The sequence below is a fragment of the Triturus cristatus genome, chromosome 10 (genome assembly GCF_964204655.1).
Source record: "Triturus cristatus chromosome 10, aTriCri1.1, whole genome shotgun sequence".
NCBI lineage: Eukaryota > Metazoa > Chordata > Amphibia > Caudata > Salamandridae > Triturus > Triturus cristatus.
Window position 1 is genome coordinate 1244023142 of NC_140593.1, and position 13358 is coordinate 1244036499.

General features: G+C 50.2%; 1 protein-coding gene across 4 annotated transcripts in view; it reads right to left on the minus strand.

Annotated features, from left to right (window-relative positions):
- The window catches only part of KDM5C (lysine demethylase 5C), a 601345-nt gene that overhangs the window by 148843 nt on the left and 439144 nt on the right, over positions 1-13358 (minus strand). For all 4 annotated transcript variants that reach the window (XM_085629900.1, XM_085629899.1, XM_085629902.1 and 1 more), the window contains one exon: positions 6653-6791. In XM_085629900.1, coding sequence (XP_085486026.1) covers positions 6653-6791 — 139 coding nt within the window. The remainder of the gene's footprint in view (positions 1-6652; positions 6792-13358) is intronic.

The following is a 13358-nucleotide window of genomic DNA, read 5'->3' on the forward strand; positions in this document are numbered from 1 at the left end:
TAAGCCTGGCTGCTCAGAGCCTCCGCTACACAGAGTTGGGCTGAAGGTTTATCACACAAAACCTACTAGTCCTAAAGGATTTGGTAAGTGCATTACACGGTGAGATCGCACAACCATTCCATATAAGGCACCCCATTTCCTCACACACATCATGGGTTGGTGTGTCAGACTGGATTGCAAGAGGCGATTGAAATGGCAGAACAGAAGGGTGTGGTCATGAAGGGAGATGCACAGGAGTGTTTGGCATCGTAGGAGGTCTTGAACGAGGAGACTATGGAAGGGCGCCCCTATGGTTCGGCCGTAGTCCATTCAGGAAAGGAGGGAGAGTAATCAGCAAGCATAAGCTGAAGATTATTTACCCGGAGTAACTGATCCGGTGCTTGAATCATCGGCTCATTGTGGAATGCATCGTGCGCTCATAGGGGCCGAATCATACAAACATCTCTGATCACCCTCCTGCTGTACCGTAAAGGGCGGAAATGAACCTACGGGATTAGGATATTCTATTTGATTGTGAAGATCAATAGGAAAAAGGACTCTTTGCTTATACCCTCTTTCTTCAGAATCCCAATACTTAAGTTAAAGTTGAGTTAGAGTAAAGGGACTGTCATCCGATTCTTCAGTCTCGAGCAGGTGTGGAGAACTGAATATGCTACTTACCAGTATGCATCTGTTCTTGGCATGTAGGGCTGCTGACATTCATATCTGTGCATAGATCGCCGCCTAGTGTTGGGTCCGGATGTTTGCACGTTGTTGTCCTGGAAGAGTCTTCGAAGTATCCTGGGATAGGTGACTCCTCCCCTGGACTACAGTGCGCATGGGCATCCTCTCCATCCTCAGATTGTTTTTCGCCATTGTGGCAGTGATGGAGTAGATACAGAAAGTGATGACCATGCTTACAGTAATTCTGAGAGCTGCAGCTGCTACAGGCGCCGGGGAGGAGGGAGGGCGATATGAATGTCAGCAGCCCTACATGCCAAGAACAGATGCATACTGGTAAGTAGCATATTCAGTTCGAGGCATGTGGGCTGCTGAATTCATATCTGTGCATAGAATATATAGCAGTACCCTCTATTAGCGGCGGCTACCAGTGCCAGCTGCAGCGGTCTGAAAAAGAGTTTTGAGAACAGCCTGTCCTACAGCTGCCTGCTGTTTTGATTGCACATCTACACAATAGTGTTTGGTAAATGTGTGTGTAGTGGACCAGGTGGCTGCTCTACATATATCATGCAAAGGAATGTTTCCAAGGAAAGCCATGGAGGCCCCTAACTTACGTGTTGAGTGGGCTCGTGGGGGAATCGTTAATGTGCGTTTAGCCTTTTGATAGCAAATTTGAATACATTTAACGATCCATCTGGCTATACTTGCTTTGTGGTGTGGGGCAAAGGCAACGAAAAGTTGTTTTGTTTTCCTAAAAACTTTAGTCCTGTCGATGTAGTACATGAGGGCTCTCTTTACATCCAGTGTATGGAGTGCTCTTTCTGCGACAGTTTGTGGGTTTTGAAAGAAAACAGGCAGTTCAATAGTTTGATTCATGTGGAACTGCGATATTACTTTGGGCATGAATTTGGGGTTGGTACGTAGTACGACCCTGTTGGCGTGAACCTGTATGAATGGCTCTTGAATGGTTAGTGCCTGGAGTTCACTAACTCTTCTTAACGAAGTGATTGCCACTAGGAAAGCTACTTTCCAGGTGAGGAATTGAATCTGACATGAGTGGAGAGGTTCGAAGGATGGACCTTATCAGTCGGGTGAGGACCAGGTTGAGGTTCCACACCGGTGCTGGTGGGTGTCTTGGGGGAATTACTCGTTTAAGTCCCTCCAAGAAGGCTTTGATGGCAGGCACTTTGAATAAAGAGAGGTGCTGCCTGTTTTGGAGATAGGCTGATATTGCGGTCAAATGGACGCGTATTGAGGTGTATGCCAGATTGCATCGGTACAGGTGTAGGAGGTAACAAATTATGTTTTGGATGGATGCGTCTAGCGGGTTAATGTCAGTATTATTGCAATAAATGACGAACCTTTTCCATTTGGCTGCATAGCAAGCCCTGGTAGTGGGTCTCCTGGCCTCCTTAATGATGTCCATACAGTCAGGTGGCAGGTTTAGGTAGCCAAACTCTAGGATTTCAGGAGCCAGATTGCCAGGTTCAGCTGTTGCGGATCTGGGTGCTGAATCTCTCCATGGTTCTGCGTCAAATGCGCGGGTTTGATCCGCAGTCTTTGATGGGGCACCACGGAAAGTTCGCGAAAGGTGGTGTACCATGGCTGGTGTGCCCACGTTGGAGCAACCAGGACGAGTGTTAGTGAGTGTTGTCTGCCGGACCAGTTCATCCATATCGCATTGCCCTGCGACTGTGGTTGTGGGAACCTGGCGGCAAAGCTTTGGCATTTTGCGTTTTCGCTTGTGGCGAATAGGTCTATCTCTGGGTGACCCCACTGCTGGAAGTACGGTTGGAGTACTGATGGGTGTAACTCCCACTCGTGCATCTGGTGGCTGTGTCTGCTGAGCAGATCCGCCATCTGGTGGTCTTTGCCGGGGAGGTGTTCCGCCATGAGGAACATGTTCCTCTGAATGGCCCACTTCCACATGCTCTGAGCCAGATGAGAACTGTGGAGAGTGTGTTCCTCCCTGCTTCTGTATGTAGTACATGGCAGTCATGTTGTCCGTCTGGATTAACACGACTTTGTTGCACAAGTGTACTTTGAATGGCTAGGAAGATTGCCATCAGTTCTAGAAGGTTGATGTGCATCTTCTTTTGTTGTGTTGTCCATAGTCCCTGCACTGTGTAATTGAGTACATGAGCTCCCCATCCCAGGAGAGACGCGTCCGCTGTCAGTATTATTTGTGGAACAGGCTCTTGGAACGGTCGGCCCTTGCAAAGGTTTTGTGGATTCCACCAATGCAGAGAGTTGTATGCCCGACCGCTCACCAACACTAGGTCTTTTAGTTGCCCGTGAGCCTGAGTCCATTGACGTGCTAAGCACTCCTGAAGCGGGCGCATATGTAGTCTCGCGTGTGGGACTATGAAAATGCAGGAGGCCATCATGCCTATCAACTGCATGAACACTTGTGCGGGAAGGGAGTGTTGGGGTTTGAACTTGGAAATCAGCATTTGCATGCTGTTGATCCTCACTAAATTTGGCTGAGCTGTGGCTGCCAGAGTGTCTATGGTCGCACCCAGGTACTGTTGTACGTGTGCGGGTTGGAGATGTGATTTTGAATAATTTAGTGAGAACCCCAGGCTGTGAAGGAGGTGAATGGTGCGGGACATGTGGCTGGCGCATTGCTGGGCTGACTTTGCCTGAACAAGCCAGTCGTCCAGGTAAGGGTAGACATGAATGTGTTGCCTCCGTAAATGTGCAGCCACTGTAGCTAGGCACTTTGTGAAGACCCTGGGCGCTGTTGTCACGCCGAAGGGAAGAACCTTGAATTGGTAGTGCTGCCCCTGAATAGTGAACCGGAGATATTTTCTGTGTGATGGGTGAATGGGTATGTGGAAATACGCATCTTTGAGGTCCAGCGTGGCTAGGAAGTCTCCCTGTTTGAGCAATGGGAGGACTTATTGGAGGGTGAGCATGTGGAAATGCTCTGAGAGAATGTAGCGGTTGAGGGGTCTCAGGTCTAGTATGGGTCTGAGTGACTCGTCCTTCTTTGGTATTAAAAAGTACAGGGAGTACACCCCCGTACCGTGCTCGTGGACGGGTACGACCTCTATTGCGCCTTTTTGCAGCATACTTAGCACTTCCTGCTGTAATAGCGCTAAGTGCTCTGAGGACATAGGACGGTGTCTTGGCGGTATTGTGGGTGGAGTTGAGGTTAATTCTAGGCAGTAACCGTGTTTGATAATATCTTTGACCCACCTGTCCGTGGTGATGGAGTTCCACGTGGACAGGAACCTTTGTAGCCTTCCCCCGACAGGTGTTATGTGGTCTCGAGGAAGGGAGAGGGCGTCACTGTTTGTTCTTGGGAGAGGATAAGGTATTGTCGTATCCGCGTCCTCTACCCTTTGTGCTTGAACCACGATATCCACCCCGGGTGTTTTTATCGTAGGTACTTTGGGTGTTGCCCTTGTTGTAGGTTTGCTGTGACCCCTGTCCTCTACCTGCTCCTCTATTTCCGGGGCGACGAAAGGAGCCACTCCGAAAGGTCTGCGTTTGGAGAGCCCCCATGGACTTTGCAGTGTCTGTGTCCTTTTTTATTTTTTCTAGGGTGGTGTCAACCTCTGGTCCAAATAAGTAGTCGGGGTTGACCGGCTGATTGAGGATGTTATTCTGAACCTCCGGTTTGAATCCGGAGATTCGCAACCAGGCGTGTCGTCGTAACCTGACGCTAGTGTTTATTGCTCTGGCAGCTGTGTCTGCGGCATCCAGTGCACACTTAATGGATGCGTTAGTGAGGAGTTGTCCCTCCCTGATGAGGATCTCTGCTCCCTCTTTGTATTGGTCAGGGAGATGTTGGAGTAATGTTTCTAATGTGTCATAGTGTGCGCGATCGTAGCGAGCTAGGAGCGCCTGAGTATTGGCAATACGCCATATGTTAGCTGCCTGGGCTGCAACCCTTTTGCCGGAGGTCTCTAGCACCTTGGACTCTTTGTCCGGGGGAGGAGCATCCCCAGTTGTCTGTGAGTGCGCCCGTTTGCGAGCATTGGCGACTACGATGGAATCCAGAGGCAACTGGCCTCTAATGTAGGTAGGGTCCCCAGGCGCCGACCTATATTTGTCGATCCTGGGGTTTATTACTCGTGCCCTGGTGGGTTCTTTGAAAATGTCCTTTGCTGGTTTGAGGACACCTTTCAACATGGGTAGAGTTTTGATATTCCGTTCTGAGGATGCGAAAGTATCCATTAGAAAATCGTCCTCGATTGTGTCGGAGGTGAGTTGCACACCATGATTGGCCGCAGCACGTTCAATAAGGGCGTTGAATGCGGCAGTGTCCTCTGTGGGAGATGTTTTCGCGCCATATAGCTGCGTGTCCTGTGTATCCATATGTGCACCCGGGTCTGCAGGGTCATCCCAAGCCTGATCAGGGTCCTGTTGGCCGTCAGGGTCCATGTCTCCGGGGTAGGGGACGTGGTCACCCATGTAGTCCTCCAAAACGTCGGTTTCAGAGTGTGTCGGAGAGAAGGACTGTGGATCTTGATAAGAGGTATGGATAGGTTTGTAAAGAACTGGTTCCGAATCCACTGGCAGCTTTTTCTTTAGGAGGAGTCCAAAGCTGGCTCGGAAGTTATCCTCCGCTTGTGGAACATCATTCTGCCGGTGTCGGCATCGATGATGTGGGATGGTGACGTCTCCGTAGGAGAGCGTTCGGCAGGCGTGATCCTAGTGTGGGTGACACGTGTTCTGATTTCGAACATTTTGGGTGCCGTGGATGGCGGCAGGCCAAAAGTGATGTTGGCCGGTGCCGGAGAAGCTTTTTGAGCTTTTTTCGGCTCGGAGCCTGAAGGCCTTTTCCTTGATGCGTTGCAAGGATGCTGCAACTTGCCGCACCTGGAACGCCGACGGTTCTTTGGCGCGACCGGTTCTGTAGAGGCAGGCGTGGACTTTTTCGGCGCCACAGGGTCATCGAGTCGAGGAGAGGTAGTAGCTGTCGACGGCGTCGATGATTGTGCCTTTGGTGCTGCTTTCGAAGTAGTGTGAGACGCAGCAGCTATTTTGACCACTGTGGCTGGAGCCGATTGTTTCGGTGCCGGGAGCCGAGGCGGTTTGGCGGCACCGATGGCCTTTTTCCGTGTGTCGGCGCCGACGTCTGCTGCTGCGAGCTCGGCACCGAAGTCCCGTTTGGTGCGGTCGGTGCCGACGGGTTTGGCTGGCGTCGAAGGTGTGGTGGGCCTCGATCCGACCAGCCCATGACATCAAGGTATCGCCCCTCACATGCTAGCGCTGGAGCAGCTCATGACATCAAGGGATCACCCTCACACGCTCTCGCTGCAGCAGCCCGTGACACCAAGGGATCGCCCCTCACATGCTCGCTGCAGCAGCCGTGACATCAAGGGATCGCCCTCACTCGCTCTAGCAGCCCGTGACATCAAGGGTCACCCTCACACGCTCGCTGCAGCAGCCCGCGACACCAAGGGATCGCCCCTCACATGCTCGCTGCAGCAGCCGTGACACCAAGGGATCGCCCCTCACATGCTCGCTGCAGCAGTCGTGACATCAAGGGATCGCCCTCACTTTCTCTCGCTGCAGCAGCCCGTGACATCAAGGGTCACCCTCACACGCTCTCGCTGCAGCAGCCCGTGACATAGAGGTATCGCCCCTCACATGCTCTCGCAACAGCAGCCAGTGCCATCAAGGTATCGCCCCTCACATGCTAGCGCTGGAGCAGCTCATGACATCAAGGGATCACCCTCACATGCTAGCGCTGGAGCAGCTCATGACATCAAGGGTCACCCCCACATGCTCTCGCTGCAGCAGCCCATGACATCAAGGTATCGCCCCTCACATGCTCTCGCTGCAGCAGCTCATGACATCAAGGGATCACCCTCACATGCTCTCGCTGCAGCAGCCCGTGACATCAAGGGCCACCCTCACACGCTCGCTGCAGCAGCCCGTGACATCAAGGGCCCACCAATAGGACCTTCGCCTCTGAAGAACCCAAGTCTCGTACGCTTGTGCTGAACAGTCCTCCTCATTGGCCGCTCTTGCTTACCTGGATTTCCTCCATGTCGGCAATCCAGGCCCGTGCTTTGGACAAGGCCTCCTTTAGTGCCATGATGTTCGGAAGGTGCACAGGGATGGTCTCGGCCTCCTTAATAATGGTCTCCAGGGTGGCAGGAGGGTGCTTCTGCCTGCAACAGAAGAGATGTAAGCAGCAATGAAAGAAGATATTATGGGATGGTAGGAAGAGGATGGAATAGAAATGGGAAGGGCAGGTTGGTTTTCTACCATGTTACAGGCACTAAAGTAAAGGACCAGAATCTGCAAAATTAAATTGAATTTCCCTACTGTGACTGAACTAAAGTGAATATTCCAAGGGCAGCCTGTTCAGATCCAAAGAGGACATTATAAACTAGTGTTCCACAGAGCAGGGAGAACAGACGAATGACAGGTGGACGAAGCAGAGGAAGACAGAGCTGAGAATCTGCCTCAAGCTGCGGAGCTCAGTTTCTAAACTCTTTCAGGGATACAAATCTGAGCGCTGGTGACGTCAGAGATGAACGTCTGCATGCAGACCTGAATGGATCGGGAGGCAGAGCTTACAGCAGATGGAGATTCCTACAAGATTAAGTGAACAAGCAGAGGCAAAGCCAATAGGTCACGCCTTCATAACGCGAGTGCGGAGCTGTCGATTTTGTCATTGTTAGTCTGAGGAAAAGTAAGGTAAATGCTACTTACCAGTATGCATCTGTTCTTGGCATGTAGAGCTGCTGCAGTCACATTATTGCATTAGATCGCCGCCTAGTGTTGGGTCCAGATGTTGCACGTTGTCTTGGAAGAGTCTTCGAGATCGAGATAGGTGACTCCTCCCCTGGACTACAGTGCGCATGGACAGCTCCTCCATCGTCAGATTGTTTTTTCGCCATTGTGGCAAAGATGGAGGATAGTAATAGAAAAGAAAGGTGTCCATGTAAATGTATCTAAGTAAGCTAGTACTGCAAGTGTGCCCGGCACCAGGGAGGATGGTGGGCATGTGACTGCAGCAGCTCTACATGCCAAGAACAGATGCATACTGGTAAGTAGCATTTACCGTTCGAGGCATATGAGCTGCTCCAGTCACATTATTGCATAGACTGTATAGCAGTTTCTCCTCTAGTGGTTGTTACTGGTGGCAGTTGCGGTAGTTTGGAAAAGTGTTTTAAGGACAGCCTGACCTACAGAAGCTTGTTGTTTGGCTTGCACATCAACACAATAGTGTTTAGTGAAGGTATGTATGGTAGACCATGTAGCTGCCTTACAAATGTGTTTTAAGGGGATATTCCCTAGAAAAGCCATGGATGCCCCCATTTTGCGCGTGGAATGGGTCTTGGGGGAATAGTTAATGTGCGTTTAGCTTTTTGATAACATATTTGTATGCACTTAACTATCCATCTGGCTATTCCTGCCTTTGAGATAGGGTTACCTTTGTGAGGTTGACAGAAAGACACAAACAACTGTTTTGTCTTCCTAAATGGTTTAGTTCTGTCTATGTAGTAGAGCAGGGCCCTTCTGACATCCAGTGTGTGGAGTGCCCTTTCCGCTACTGACTGTGGCTTTTGAAAAAAGACAGGTAGCTCAATTGATTGGTTAATGTGAAAACTAGTTATGACCTTTGGTAGGAATTTAGGGTTTGTTCTGAAAACTACCTTATTTTGGTGTATTTGCATGAAAGGTTCTTGAATTGTTAGTGCCTGCAATTCACTTACTCTTCTGAGTGAAGTAATTGCTATTAGAAATGCCACCTTCCATGTTAGGAACTGTAATTTGCAAGAATGTAGAGGCTCAAAGGGTGGACCCATAAGTCTAGTAAGTACAATGTTAAGATTCCAGACTGGGGAAGGTGGAGCTCTTGGAGGGATTACTCTTTTGAGTCCTTCCATACACGCCTTAATAGGTGGTATGCGGAAGAGAGACACGTGTTGTCTGTTCTGGAGGTATGCTGCAATAGCGGCTAGGTGTAATCTGATAGATGAATATGCTAGATGACATCTTTGTAAGTGTAGCAGATAACAAGGAATATGCTACTTACCAGTATGCATCTGTTCTTGGCATGTAGAGCTGCAGAGTTGTACACTTAGCATAGGTCGCCATCTGGTGTTGGGCCCGGATGTTTGCAGTTTGTTTTTCTTCTTGGACAGTCTTTGGAAGTCACGAGTTTGGTGACTCCTCCTTCGGTCCGTACTGCGCATGGGCTTCGGCTCCATCCTCAGATTGTTTTTCGCCAACAGGGAAATGATGGAGCGTAGTAATAACAGTGAGAAACCCATGTGTTGTATCTAAATAAGATGTACTGGAACGGATACAGGTAGCCGGGTGGGCGTGTACAACTCTGCAGCTCTACATGCCAAGAACAGATGCATACTGGTAAGTAGCATATTCCGTTCGAGGCATATGAGCTGCAGATTGTACACTTAGCATAGATTATATAGCAGTACCAAACCTTAGCGGCGACCACCGGTATCCGTTGCAGCTGTTTGAAAAAGTGTCTTTAGTACAGCCTGGCCCACCCTAGCTTGCTGCTTGGAATGCACATCTACACAGTAGTGTTTTGTGAAGGTGTGCGGTGTAGACCATGTGGCTGCCTTGCAGATGTCATCTAAGGGTATATTCCCTAGAAAAGCCATAGAAGCCCCTAACTTTCTTGTAGAGTGGGCTTTAGGGGGAACAGATAATGTTCTCTTTGCCTTTTGATAGCAAATTTGTATGCATTTTACAATCCACCTAGCTATCCCTGATTTTGAAATGGGGTTGCCTTTATGTGGTGGAGAGAAGGAAACGAACAATTTAGTCTTCCTGAAGGGTTGCGTTCTTTGTATGTAGTATAGTAACGCCCTTTTTACATCAAGTGTGTGTAAGGCCCTTTCTGCAACAGATTGGGGTTGCGAGAAGAAGACAGGTAATTCCACTGATTGATTGAGGTGGAAGGGGGAAATGACTTTGGGCAGAAACTTCGGATTTGTGCGAAGTATGACCTTGCTGTGATGCATTTGTATGTAGGGTTCCTGTATGGTGAACGCTTGTATTTCACCAACCCTTCTAAGGGAAGTGATAGCTACAAGGAAAGCTGTTTTCCAGGTGAGAAACTGTAGCTCACATTTGTGCATTGGTTCGAAGGGCGGACCCATTAGTCGTGTAAGAACTAAATTTAGATTCCATACAGGGGAAGGTGGTGCCCTGGGAGGAATTACTCGTTTAAGGCCTTCCATGAAGGCTTTAATAGCGGGCACTCTGAAGAGTGATAAATGCTGCCTGTTTTGTAGATAAGCAGCGATCGCTGCTAGGTGTAGGCGTATGGATGAATATGCCAGGTTACACCTGTGAAGATGGAGCAGATAGCATATGATGTGCTGTATGGATGCATCTAGAGGGTTGATTGTATTGTTGCGGCAGTAAATTACAAATCTTTTCCACTTTGCGGCATAGCATGCTCTAGTGGTAGGACGTCTGGCTTCCATGATGATGTTCATACCATCAGGGGGAAGGTTAAGGTATCCGAATTCTAGGATTTCAGGAGCCAGATCGCCAGGTTGAGCTGAGCTGGGTCCGGGTGCCTGATTTCTCCATGGTTCTGGGTTAGGAGGCATGGGGATAGATGCAGTTTTTGATGTGGTACCACTGACAGTTGTAGTAGCGTGGTGTACCACGGCTGCCTGGCCCACGTCGGAGCTACCAGAATGAGTGTGAGGGAGTGCTGTTGTAGCTTCCTGACCACTAATGGAATTAGTGGGAGAGGTGGAAAGGCGTATGCAAATCTGCCTGACCAGTTCATCCATATCGCATTGCCCTTGGACAATGGGTGTGGGTATCTGGCGGCGAAGCTTGGGCATTTTTTGTTTTCGTGGGTGGCGAAGAGGTCTATCTGAGGATGCCCCCACTGTTGGAAGAATGGGTGAAGAACTTGTGGATGCAGTTCCCATTCGTGTATTTGTTGCGTTTGTCTGCTGAGCAGATCTGCCATGGTGTTTTGTACGCCTGGAACGTGCTGTGCCAGGAGAAAGATGTTTTGAGGAATTGCCCATCTCCATATGCTCTGGGCTAAGCGGGAGAGCTGGGGAGAGTGTGTCCCCCCCTGTTTTTGGATATAATACATTGCAGTCATATTGTCTGTGCGAATGAGGACTGCTTTGCCCGAAATCTGTTTTTGGAAAGATTTTAGGGCTAGAAAGATCGCCAAGAGCTCCAGATGGTTGATGTGGAGCGATTTTTGCTGTGGCGTCCATAGACCTTGCATGGTGAGGTGTAGAAGGTGCGCTCCCCAGCCGGAGAGCGATGCGTCCGCTGTTAGAATCACCTGAGGAACCGGGTCCAGGAACGGCCGCCCTTTGGAAAGGTTTGTGGTGTTCCACCACTGCAGAGAGTGATGTGTGCGGCCGTCCACCAACACCAGATCCGTCAGCTGACCCTGGGCCTGGTTCCACTGTTGTGCTAGGCACTCTTGAAGTGGACGCATGTGGAGTCTTGCATGGGGCACTATGAAAATGCAAGACGCCATCATTCCTATGAGCTTCATAAACACTCTTGCTGGAAGAGAGTGCTGAGGAAGGAATGTTTTGCGTAAGGCTTGAATGCTTGTGATTCTGGCTGAGTTTGGATAGGCAATACCCTTGGAGGTGTCTATAGTGGCCCGAGGTATTGCTTTGTGTGAGATGGTATGAGGTGGGACTTTTGGTAGTTCACCGTGAAGCCTAGCTGGTGGAGCAGTTGGATGGTGCTGTTTGTATGCTGCACACATTGGTGGTAGGACGCGGCTTTTATCAGCCAGTCGTCTAGGTAAGGGAAGACGTGAATATGTTGACGTCTGAGGTGTGCTGCTACTACTGCTAGGCATTTGGTAAACACCCGTGGTGCGGTGGTGACCCCGAAGGGGAGAACCGTGAATTGGTAATGTTGCCCGTCCACCACGAACCTGAGGTATTTCCTGTGAGAGGGGTGTATTGGAATGTGAAAGTATGCGTCTTTCAGATCCAAGGTTGTGAGAAAGTCTCCCTGGCAGAGGAGTGGGAGGCCTTGTTGTAGAGTGACCATGTGAAAATGGTCTGAGTGTATGTAGGCATTTAGAGGCCGGAGGTCCAGAATGGGTCTGAGGGTCTCGTCTCTCTTTGGTATTAAGAAATATAGAGAGTAGACCCCTAGATTTCGTTGGTTGACGGGGACCTGCTCTATAGCATGTTTTTGCAGGAGTGAAAGTACCTCTTGTTTGAGCAGTGTGGAATGTTCTTGAGACATTGGACGGTGCCTTGGTGGGATATTGGGTGGGGTAGATGTTAGTTCTAGACAGTACCCTGACCGAATAATTTGGGTCACCCATTTGTCCGATGTTATGGACTCCCATACGTGGATAAAGTTTTGTAGTCTGCCCCCGACCGGAGTGGAATGGTCTGGGGGGAGCGGAGGGGAGTCATTGTGCGGGGGGGGGGGTGGCAGAACGGGTGTTGTTGGTTTTGCCCCTGCCCTTATTGTTGTTACCCCTGTAACCACCTCTCTGATTGCCCTTTGAAAAGGTATTTTGAGGAGGGGACTTGTAGGAGGTAGAGGCGTTATCGGTGGAGGAGCCTCTACCTGTGCCACGAAAGGACGAGCGTCGAAAGGAACGTTTGGAGGCTTGTGTTTGGAGTGCCCCCATAGACTTTGCTGTGTCTGTCTTTCTTCATCTTTTCGAGCGCTTCGTCTACCTTTGGCCCAAAGAGTGTTTCCTGGTCAAAGGGGTGATTGAGTATGGATGCCTGGACTTCAGGTTTGAACCCTGAGATCCTGAGCCAGGCGTGGCGACGAAGCAGGACACTGGTATTTATGGCCCTAGAAGCAGTGTCGGCTGCATCGAGGGCACACTTAATGGAGGTGTTTGTGATTAGTTTACCCTCCTGTATGAGGTCATGAGCCTTGTGCTTGTATTTTTCTGGAAGGTACTGCATAAGAGCCTCTAGTTCGTCGTAGTGTGCTCTGTCATAGCGCGCAAGCAGTGCTTGTGTGTTTGCAATGCGCCACATGTTTGCAGCTTGGGAGGCGGTGCGTTTACCAGACGCGTCCAGAAGTTTAGATTCTTTGTCTGGCGGTGGGGCATCTCCTGAGGATTGGGAGTTAGCCCGCTTTCTAGCTGTGGAGACAACTAGGGAATCTAGGGGAGCAGGGCCCTTGATGTAAGCAGGGTCTGTGGGTGCCGCCTTGTACTTCTTCTCTATTCTAGGGTTCAGTACTCTGGCTCTGACAGGGTCTTTGAACACCTCTGTAGCGTGCTTGGTGACACCCTTAAGCATGGGTAAAATGGAAGTAGATTTGTCTTGTATATCAAATGTATCCAGTAGGAAGTCTTCTTCTACTGGTTCACTGTGCATGTCCACCCCATGGTAGTGTGCTGCTCTCTGCACTAAATGATGAAACCCTAAGGAGTCCTCTGGAGGAGACGGCCTTGATGGGTATAGGTCGTCCTGAGGTACATTGGGTATATCAGGGTTATTGTAATCCTCCCATGGATCTGGGGTCCCTGGTGGAGTGGGATCCATTGGGGCGTCCGCCGGGTAATTGTCCGGATCCCCATCATCCGGATCTGGGGATGGGGCCGGATCGTAGTGAGGTAAAGGTGGCGGAGACCTGTGAGGTGGAGGCGGTGGAGGAGGTGGAGTGGGTAGGGGAGGCGGTGGTGGGGAGGGCACTCTGAGGGGAGAAGTAGCAGAGTCCTTCCTTTTGGGTGGAGGAGGAGGAGCCGGAGCATCAAGGCGTCT